This window comes from Pygocentrus nattereri, chromosome 4 (genome assembly GCF_015220715.1).
Source record: "Pygocentrus nattereri isolate fPygNat1 chromosome 4, fPygNat1.pri, whole genome shotgun sequence".
Lineage (NCBI taxonomy): Eukaryota > Metazoa > Chordata > Actinopteri > Characiformes > Serrasalmidae > Pygocentrus > Pygocentrus nattereri.
In genome coordinates this window covers 19,858,520-19,869,655 of record NC_051214.1, presented here as the reverse complement: position 1 = coordinate 19,869,655, position 11,136 = coordinate 19,858,520, and the positions used below count along the sequence as shown (strand labels likewise).

The following is an 11,136-nucleotide window of genomic DNA, read 5'->3' as shown; positions in this document are numbered from 1 at the left end:
AAACTTTACTTTTCCTTGGGAACCCTTATTTCCAAACATACATGATATATGTTTTATTAAATATCTCATCTTAGTTGTACCAGGATGTTCCACTCTCCCAAGGGCATTAGCTTTTGACTGGTCGTGTTGTAAATTCACCTACTCCATCTTATTATCTCAAGGACAGCTTCTTCGTTCTCACAGCTGCATTAGCAGATTCTCACTAACTTCTAGAGGCCTCTGTTAAGAGGGCACTCCATTGTCCAAGTTCCTATGCAAGCTAAGGCCTAGTCCCATGCAAGCTAAGGCCTAGTCCCCTGCAAGCTAAGGCCTAGTCCCCTGCAAGCTAAGGCCTATTCCCATGCAAGCTTAGGCCTATTCCCATGCACATTAAGGCCTATTCCCATGCAAGCTAAGGCCTACTCCCATGCAAGCTAAGGCCTATTCCCATGCAAGCTAAGGCCTATTCCCATGCAAGCTAAGGCCTATTCCTACGCAAGCTAAGGCCTATTCCCATGCAAGCTAAGGCCTATTCCCATGCAAGCTAAGGCCTATTCCCATGCAAGATAAGGCCTATTCCCATGCAAGTTAAGGCCTACTCCCATGCAAGCTAAGGCCTATTCCCATGCAAGCTAAGGCCTATTCCTATGCAAGCTAAGGCCTATTCCTACGCAAGCTAAGGCCTATTCCCATGCAAGCTAAGGCCTATTCCTATGCAAGCTAAGGCCTATTCCTACGCAAGCTAAGGCCTATTGCTACGCAAGTTAAGGCCTATCTTATAGTGTGAAGATTATCATTCTTTTGGTTAATAAATGCTACTTGTTAGAACTATCACACATAAAGATTATTTATTCAAAACATCCAACAACCCCTTGTAACTAGGGCTAGGGGTAAAAAGAAGAAATGGGATGGGGCCTAAAAGTTCTAGCCGCAGTCTTTCTGCGGAAACCTTGAAAAATCTGTGGAATTCATTTTAAGAGACGGATAATTTGATGCGAACGTTTGGGGTAAGCAGAGAAAACACACACTTACTATAAATATCACTTTAATTGATTTAGCAGACACTTCTTCATGGACGTAAGAAAACCATTGCAACTGGAAAAGATCCATGAACACACAAGCTGCTCTGGAAAATCCTGACTACAAGCTACTTTACGTGAAGCACGTCCCCAAACATTCAGAGAGGTCATAAAACGTGCTCCCACTGTTTTACCCTCATGAAGAGTTTCACACATTATCAATGCAGCAGACACACAGTGTGTAGATATTAATCCAGGAATCTGGTATAAAAACCAATCCTCGCTATAACTGGTTAAAAATGTCCTGCTGTTTGTAGCCCTTATGAAACAGGTGGACAGAGTGGTTGGAGAAAAACTCTTCGTTGAGATTTTTTAGAGGTAAATAGCAGAGGAGACAGAAAGACCACCTGATGGGGCACAAATACCTGTTCCCAGTAGGCCATGTTGTACCTGAGATGATACATTTAGCTGAGAATAATAACAAAAGTTGGATGGATGCCTGATGATACCTTACAGATACAAATAAAACCAAACAAAGGAGGTAATCATTCTCAAAGAGACTCAACACAAAATGTAAATCAATATAATTAATATGAAATGACCAGAAGTGAATGCGGCCAACATTGTACTGCTGGGATACCCAGTGTTGGTGCAAGCTGAGTCTAGGTAGGTCACATTAACAGTGCTTGGTTAGGGGGAGTCCAAACTGCATGTTTCTTCCTGGAAGAAACGTGAGGTGCACTGCACTCTTTTTTTTTCTTGAAGGTTCACAATGCATTTTTTGAAGGTGTATTCTGGCAGTGTGTCTCGCCAAACAACAACACTGTGGTAAACATCGGTCAGCTGTGCTAAAAAGATATTGTTTTGACAGGCAAAACATTTGAAGCAAAAACGATGCTGATAGCAAAAGCTAGCTAAAGTAAAAAAAGAAGCTGCTTTTTGTTTATGTCCTGATTTCAATCTATGAAGGACTGTAGCCACTAACCTCTCCAATACAAATGTCACTGACTGCCTGCTTTCCCTCTGATCTGATTGGTCAGCACAGAAAAAACAATCATGATGGCTACCTGATCACTTTGAATTGAACTTTTTTCAGTGATGCAAGAGCTCAAAACGTGTCTCTCCCACTGAAAAAATACAGAAGATAGGCACCTCGGTTCTCAATAAACAAGCACAGTGTGAACCTCCTCAGAAGGAGCCAAGCTTCTTAATTGGTAACATTTCTCAGTTGTGTGCAGAAATTAACTACAGGGAGATTCACTCGAAAGAGGCCCCAAATACTCTGCTGTAACTCCCATTAGGAGTCAGAACCAAAAGATCAGCTACATATCTTGACAAACACTATTTTTCCAAAAGTATTGGCTCATGTGCCTTCACACATATAAAAGTGAGTGACATCCCATTCTTAATCCATAGGGTTTGATATGATGTTGGCCCACCCTTTGCAGCTATAACTGCTTCAACTCTTCTGGGAAGGCTTTCCACAAGGGTTAGAAGTGTGTTTATGGGAATTTTTGACCAGTCTTCCAGAAGTGCATTTGTGAGGTCAGACACTGATGTGGGACGAGAAGGCCTGGCTCACAGTCTCCACTCTAATTCATCCCAAAGGTGTTCTTTCGGGTTGAGGGCAGGACTCTGTGCAGGCCAGTCAAGTTCATCCACACCACACTTTGTGGCTGAGTTGCTGTCGTTCCCAATCACTTCAACTTTGTTATAATCTCACTGACAGTTGATTGTGGAATATTTAGTAGTGAGAAAATTTCACGACTGGACTTGTTGCACAGGTGGTGTCCGATCACGGTACCACGCTGGAATTCACTGAGCTCCTGAGAGAGACCCATTCTTTCACTAATGTTTGTAGAAGCAGTCTGCAGGCCTAGGGGCTTGGTTTTATACACCTGTGGCCATGGAAGTGACTGAAACACCTGAATTCAATGATTTGGATGGGTGAGTGAATACTTTTAGAAATATAGTGTATGTGTAATCAATTGCTCCATGTTCCTGAACAACTGCGCTGTTTTTCTTCTTTAGGGTTAACAGTGCATGTTTTTGAAGACGTCTTCTGGTTGCATGTTTTTGCTAAGCAACAATAGTGTTGTAAACATCGGTCAGGTGTCTTGCCAAGATACTGTTTTGATATTAACAGGCAAAATGTTTAACTACTGCTGTCATTTAGCAACAATGATGCTGATAGCAAAAGCTAGCTAAGGTAAAAAAGCTGCTTTTTGTTTATGTCCTGATTTCCAATACAACTGTCACTGACCGCCTGCTTTTCCTCTGATCTGATTGGTCAGCACAGAAAAAAAACAGCCACCTGATCACTTTGAGTTGAACTTTTTTCAGTGATGCGAGAGCTCAAAACGTGTCTCTCCCACTGAAAAAATACAGAAGATAGGCACCTTGGTTCTCAATAAACAAGCACAGTGTGAACTACAGGGGGATTCACTCGAAAGAGGCCCCAAAATTTCTGCTGTAACTCCCGTTAGGATGAAGCAATCAGAACCAAAAAACTATGCTACATACTTTGACGTATGTGTAATTGATTGCATTACATGCGATGCTGAAAATAATCTCAGATTGCACTGTTGATGTTCCAGAACGTTCCTTGCCTGAACAATGCGACACAGTGGCATCCCAGCTCGTTCGAAGCTCCATATACTGAGGAGCTCATTGCATGTTGTTTGGTTCAGTTTGCTTCATCCTAGAGAGAGTTATTACAGAATATGCTGGGCCTCTTTCGAGTGAATCTCCCTGTAGTTCCATTATTTCTGCCACTGACAGAGAAATAGTTTGAAAGGTCCGTATTACCCTCCAGTTGATTTAAATCAAGATAGCCGTTCTGGTCTTCATCTAGTTATTAAAGGCGTTGGGCTACTGAGCTCCAACAGATGTCTTCCATTCAGACGAGCAGCCTTTGCAGGGTGTCCCCTACATTAACCGTCCCAAGGCTGCGTAACTAATGCTTTTTTAAAGCAACACCGTTGAGCAGCAGTGCTTATTTTGTATGTCATATAGATCTGGATATGGTTTACTTCTGTTGTAGGGATAATATAAAAATTTTAGATTATGCATATTCAAGACATTCAGAATTTCTACCAAAGTATCTAAAAAAATCCAAACTAATTTAGCATTAAGCTTCACAATACTGGTCTGGGGGTCTTTCATAGTGTGTACCACCTCAACATATAAGCAAAGTTTTAGAAATACGGCCCTCAAGACCTTCACATGATTAACTCAGGGCCATTTAGGATACTGATGATCCTGTACCTCCTACATCTGTACCCCTCTGAATGGAGTGGGTGGAAGTTGTTACTGGGTTTGAGCACAATTATGTGCCTCTATTATGTCTACCAACAGAAGGATGAGAGGTATATATTTTTTCCTCTCTGTCAATCAGACATCCAAGATAAGTACGATAGAAGTACCTCTCAAATCAATCTGGCCAAATCTCAAGTCACCGGTTGGCTTAAGAAGCCCAGCTTTCGACAGAGGATCTCAAAAATCTCAGCAACACAGAGCAGTATGGTGATGATGGTGAAGGTGTACATTGCGCTGAGGAAGATGGTCTTCTCCACATGCTCAGGAACCATACACCTGGTGACGTTGAACATCTTCTCGAGGGCACTGGCGTCACACATGAAAAGAGGGTGAACCTGGAATCCAAAGAGGTGGCTTTGGAGCCAAAACGCTACGACCTCCAGAACGATCCGCAACAGGACAGATATGATGTAAAAGACCGTGTAAGTGGGCCGTTGAAGGATTTCCTCCTGGTCAATATTTTTACAGGCAGCATAGAGATGGAACACAGCCCCTGGCACCAGTACAGTAACCAGCTGCAATGCCCAGAACACCTGGAAGGAAAAGAGACTTTTTACTAACTATTACTTTTTAAGGACAAAGCACATCCAGTTTGATGGAATCATTACATACTTCTTTATAAATCTAACACTGCTAAAGATGGAAGACGTCCAGGATTAGATTATACTTCAGTTTTTATATTTAAAGGAAGAAACTTTCAAAAGGCCAGTGTGTCAGTTTGATTTACTTTCAAGGCATTTTCAATGTGTGAGGTGATTGAATTTAAACGTACACTGGTCAGGCATAACATTCTGACCACCTCCTCGTTTCTACGCTCATTATCCATTTTATCAGCTCCACTTACTCTATAGCTGCACTTTGTAGTTCTACAGTTACAGACTGTAGTCCATCTGTTTCTCTGATACTTTGTTAGCCCCCTTTCACCCTGTTCTTCAGTGGTCAGGACCCCCATGGACACTCACAGAGCAGCTACTATTTAAGTGGTGGATCATTCTCAGCACTGCAGTGACACTGACATGGTGTTGGTGTGTTAGTATGTGTTGCGCTGGTCTGAGTGGATCAGACACAGCAGTGCTGCTGGAGTTTTGTCTTAGTGTCACTGCTGGACTGAGAACAGTCCACCGACCAAAAATATCCAGCCAACAGCATCCTATGGGCAGTGTCCTGTGACCACTGATGAAGGAAAAGAGGATGGCCACCATAAACTGTGCAGCAGCAGATGAGCTGTCGCCTCTGACTTTACATCTATAAGGTAGGAGTGTCTAACAGAGTGGACAGTGAGTGGACAGTGAGTGGAATGTTTATACAGTGTCCTGAGTGTTGTAGCCAATTGGATGAACCAGACTGTTCTGGACTGAGTCCAAGCCTGATTAAACTGGGTTTCCTTGCCTTTGGGGACGTTTAACTTGCCTACATAACCTTGAACGTCTGATGTTTGAAGAAATAAGGATTTCCACAGGTGGACAGATGAAGATCACAGACTTGTTTCTATTGTGTATTAATGTCCATTGTTTTTAAAGAAATGTGACGTTCTCTTTAAATAAACAAATACACAAACAAACAAAAAAAGTCTCATTACTTTTAGAATTGCTTTTAGTACTGATGTAATTGCTTAACAGGTAATTAAATCCTGTAAACGCAGCTTCTACGTGTTCTGCACTTGATATTCAATTCACAAGGTGGTCATTGGCTTAGTGGTCCATTAACACCCAAAATACATCTATGCGACTTTTACCTGAGGGGTTATAGGCCTGAACTGGTTGTAACAGTAGAGGTTTAACTCTCTTTTGTCTGGATCGCAGCTGAAATGGAGGGCCTCATTGCCATAGACGGCGAATCCAAGGACCCCGAGAAAGAACATGCGCACAGAGCCGAAGAACAGCGTGTGGAACTGGCCTATCACTGTCGGAGGCCTGAGCTGGGAAAACAGGAGAGAGATTAACAATGCGGCGCTGCGGCTGCATTCATCGCAAGAACAGGTCAGCAAGCAGCGAACGCAGAGCCATCTGAGCAGCACTCTGACTGTCCAGCATTTTCTGCCTGTGCTGTGGTAAGCAGGGTCCTAATAACAGTGTAATAGCCACATGGTTACACATACAATACAGTGCATCACTGTGCTGAGATCTTGAGAAACTAACAAAAAAGCGTGATTCATCTCAAATCTGTCAAGCAGGTTAACAAGTTACCAGACGCCTGGAAAGAAACCCCGAAACGAGCATCCAGAGCCGCTCGTTCGTCCGCGCATACTTACACATCCATCCATCCATACTTACACATCCATCCATCCATACTTACACATCCATCCATCCATTTTCAAAGCCGCTCATACTTACACATCCCTCGTAAAAGTTTTTGATGTAGTTCAAAGACATGACTCAGCCAACAAATTCCCTTTGACTGCGTCGCAGCGTGCGGCCCTCATCGCCAGTGCCTTTGCCTCAGGCACGCCTGCACCTCCACCTAATGACCTTTCGCTTTGGAAAGCCCCGTCAATGCATATTTCCCTTTTATCCGCGGTGCCCTCATCAATTTAGTCACTCGGTGCAAAAGAAAGGCAACAAAGAGGAAAAAACAAAGGCGCGGGGCACGTGGACGGCCCATAGACTAATCCCTATCCGACTCGGTCAGCAAAAACCAACTCTTCCAACGCACAATAGAAGAGAGCGGACATGCAACAGAGCACAATGCAGCCGCATCACTTCAGAGTAGAGCTGCGCATAATAGAGCCCAGCACTGCACAGCGGCCATCGACACGCTGAGCTCTGTCAGCGTCACACCTAAAAAGACTCGTTAGCTTGGCGTGTTATGATGGGACTGAGTTGGGGGGATTTTTCCATTTCTGTCCGACAGCTGTGCTGATTAGAAACCGGAAAACATCCGTTTAGCTACTCGCAGTTACAGCAGGGCGAAGTTCAGCACCTGTGTTTGGGGAAAATGTCCGGAGAGGCCATGAGGAAGTTAGAATTTTCTAGATTGTTATCTTAACAAGTATATTATCTTGTTATCTCAAGATAACAAAGTTGTTATCTTAAGATAACAAGTTATTTATCATGTTCTCTTCAAAATGAGTTACATGTCCTGTGATCTCAAAATAACAAAGTTGTTCTCTTGAGATAACGAGTTATCTTATCTTCAAAACAAGTTACTTATCTTGTGATCTCAAGATAACAAAGGTGTTGTCTTGAGATAACGAGCTATTTATCCTGTTATCTTCAGAATGAGGAGTTACTTATCTTGTGATCTCAAGATAACAAACTTAGCTTGAGATAATGAGTTATTTATGTTGTTATCTTCAAAGTAATGAGTTACTTATCTTGTAAACTCAAGATAATGTTATTTTGAAATAATGAGTTATTTATCTTGTTGTCTTCAAAATAATGAGTTACTCATCTTGCAATCCCAAGATAACAAAGCTGCTATCTTGAAATAATGAGTTACTTATTTTGTTATGTTCAAAACAACGAGGTACTTTTCTTGTGACCTCAAGATAACAAGTTATTTACCTTGCTATCTTCAAAATAATGAGCTATTTATCATCATCTCAAAATAACAAATTGTTATCTTGAAATAACAAGTTACTGATCTTGTTATGTCAAGATAACAATTTAAAAAATGTAAAAATATCAAGAAATTTGTTTTTTCCATTTTGTTAAATATTTCTGAAATGCTGTTTCAGCTCCTTCTCTCCTCCTTTCTCCTCTTCTCCCCTCCTCTACTCTCCTCCTCTCCTGTCCTCCTCTCCTCTCTCCTCTTCTCCTTCTCTCTCCTCCTTTCTCCTCTTCTCCCCTCCTCTCCTCTCCTCCTCTCCTGTCCTCCTCTCTCCTCCTCTCCTCTTCTTCTTCTCTCCTCCTCTCTCCTCCTTTCTCCTCTTCTCCCCTCCTCTCTCCTCTTCTTCTCTCTCCTCTCCTCCTTGCCCTCAGAAAACTCCACCTGGTTCTCCATTGGTTCAGACATTTCACCAGAAAGACAGTAGAGCAGAAGGAAAGCGGGGTATGAGAAGTTCCACACACCAGCCGCAGTCCGGGCGGAGAGCTGTTCATCCCCTCCTCTCGGTCAGAGTCCGGGTCCTGCTCTCCTGTCAGCGCGCTGCGGGGGCGAGATGAGCCGCGAGAGCGGCATGCCGGGGCCACGGCGCGGAGAGCGCGCTGGGACGCGGGGCATCTGAGAGCTGCAGCACTGTTCAGCGCGCGCCGCCAATTATCCAAATTAAGGCCGAACGCACACACCGCGAGCACGTGGGGCACGCGCTCACGCGCAGGTCTCTCGTCCTCGACTGGGATTGGCTAAACCCGGGAACAGTGCTGAGAACGAGCCAGACTCAACGTCCAATCAGAGAGAAAGGGGGCGGGGCTTGTGGGAATACGGGTGGAGTTTTGTTTTTTGTGGTACAGACTGACACAGTAACCAGTGGTGGACAGTAACTAAGTCAATGTAATTGGTTTCTATACTGAAGTAGTTTTCTCCTGTGACTGTACTGATGTTTCTCCATTCTAGGCGACTTGGAACTAAGTTGTAATTAAATCTGAAACTGAAACTTTGCTTGTGTGTAAAAAGTGATTTCAGAGCCACTCGGTTCTCCCTGATGGAAACTGTTTGCCTTCAGTGTTTTGTGCTTATGATCATTTTAATAGACGTCAGCGTCACTAATTAATGACGTTCTATTAAAAGACTGGTTTACCAAGAGAGACACTGGAGGATTTTCACCTAAAATGAGTTCATGAAGCGAGTCTTGTCATAAAAATGATAACAGGACATCAGAGCCATAATTACTCTTTTAGTACTTTTACTTTATACTTAAGTACATTTGAAGGTAAATACTTTAGTACTTTTACTCAAGTGGAGGTCTAAAGGGAGGAACTTCTATTTTTACTGGAGTAATATTTTACCTTGGGTGTCTCTACTTTAACTCAAGTACATGGTTTATGTACTTCGTCCAGCACTGCAGAGTGGCAGGTTCACCAGGCCTGTGTAGATTTTGTAGATTTTTCTAGCATCTTATTTGTTTTTGTTTGTTTTCTAATGGGAAAAATGGCATATAACTGCCATGAGGCTTAAAGGTCTATAAACTATTTTTAAAATTCGTACAGTAACATTGTAAGACTGTTTTATTCAGGAAAGAAGTTCTTTTAATTTACACTCCATCCAATAAAAGCACAAGTAATGAATCAAAATGCGAAGTCGTGTGGTCTGTAATCTTGAGTCACTCCCACTATTCGCCAGCAGATGTCACTATACCAAAGCATGGAGGTGCTCAGTTCATCATGTCTTCTCCTCTGTTGCCTTCAGTGATTTGGTAGAACAACATGCAGGATATTAAACCCAAAGGGTTCCAACTCACACTGCGAGGCGAAGGAACTAGACCGTACATAATGTTTAATCATAATAAAGACTTAGGTTCGCTGTAGAAACACACACAAGTACAGATTAAGATTCTCTTTATTAGTCCCACGATGGGGAAATTTCACCTCTGCATTGAAACACCACATACACACTAGTGAACAAACTAGGGGGCAGTGAGCACACCTGCCCAGAGTGGTGGACAGCCCTATCCACAGTGGGGTAAGTGCCTTGCTCAAGGGCACTTCAGTCTTGTCCTGTCTGGTTCCTTAACCTCCAGCCCAACCAACTAGCCAACAAACAAACAAACCATCCAACAAACAAACCAACCAACCAACCAAACAGACAAACAAACAAATCAACAAACACATAAATCAAAAAACAACCAAACCAAACAAACCAAGCAACCAACCAACCTACCAACAAACAAACAAACCAACCAACCGAGCAACAACAAACCAACCAGCCAGCAGACAAACAAACAAACAAACCAAACAACCAATCATTCAACCAAACAAGCCAACCAAAATAAACAAAATAACCAACAAATCAACCAACCAACAAACCAAAACAAACAAACCAACCAAATAAACCAACCAAGAACAAACAAACCAACCAACTAACCAACCAAACAAACAAAGAAACCAAAATAAACAAAATAACCAACAATCCAACCAACCATCAAACCAAAACAAACAAACCAACTAACCAACCAACCGACCAAACTAACAAACAAAAAAAAACAACCAAACAAACATAAAGTGAAATTTTAGGATTTCCTAAATTCTTTAAAGACATCTGAACTCCAAAAGAACTTCAAAGGCCACTGTATCCTTCAGGTGGAGGTGGGTGGGGGTGGCGTGCCTTCCTCCCTGTATTCTTTCCGCCTGTCTGCTCTTCAGCCCTCAGTCACCGCTGCCTCTGTGATTACATATTTATTGGATTCTTCCTTTCACTCACGTCCCTTTGCGATCCAGAGTGGCACAAAAGGAGCAGCCGCTCTGTGAGAAAGAGCCACGGGAGGCGTCCTCAGGTGGGGCTGCAGGTGGCTGCCACATTTGATCGAACCCCTGTAAATTCAGGTTGAATTTTTTAATTTCACTCCTGGATAATAAAAGTCACGTTGGCCAAGAGCAACGTGACACATTCGGCTGGAAGCGGGAAAGGGAGGGAAGAAAAGAAGATGGGGGCACTTTTTTTATGAACAACAGAGGTTTAAACGGACGTAGGAACCCACACTTTTAAAGAGGGTTCTTCAAGGGTTCTTTAGAAAAGACAGAGCTTCTGGAAAGAACTATAAACACTCAACCATCTGTGTGCGTAAAAGGATTCTTTACGTGGCGAAATGGGTCTTCAGATCGATGGGCAATGTGTTCTATCTAGCACCAAAAAGGGTTCCTCTATTGTCACAAGCTTGACATTGTAATAACAGCTGAACAGGAACTGCTATGCGGAACCATGCCCAACACGTTCTACATCAGTC

The 11,136-nt window shown here is 42.8% G+C and overlaps 1 protein-coding gene across 1 annotated transcript; it reads right to left on the bottom strand.

Moving 5' to 3' along the window:
• Positions 1 to 4,447: 4,447 nt before the first annotated feature.
• On the bottom strand, positions 4,448 to 8,375 carry gje1 (gap junction protein epsilon 1). The gene is made up of 3 exons (XM_017701004.2): positions 8,327 to 8,375; positions 6,052 to 6,234; positions 4,448 to 4,849 (listed from the first exon to the last, which is right to left on the bottom strand). Exons 1-3 carry the CDS (start codon positions 8,354 to 8,356, stop codon positions 4,448 to 4,450), a joined length of 615 nt encoding a protein of 204 aa, XP_017556493.1. The 5' UTR covers positions 8,357 to 8,375.
• Positions 8,376 to 11,136: the final 2,761 nt, after the last annotated feature.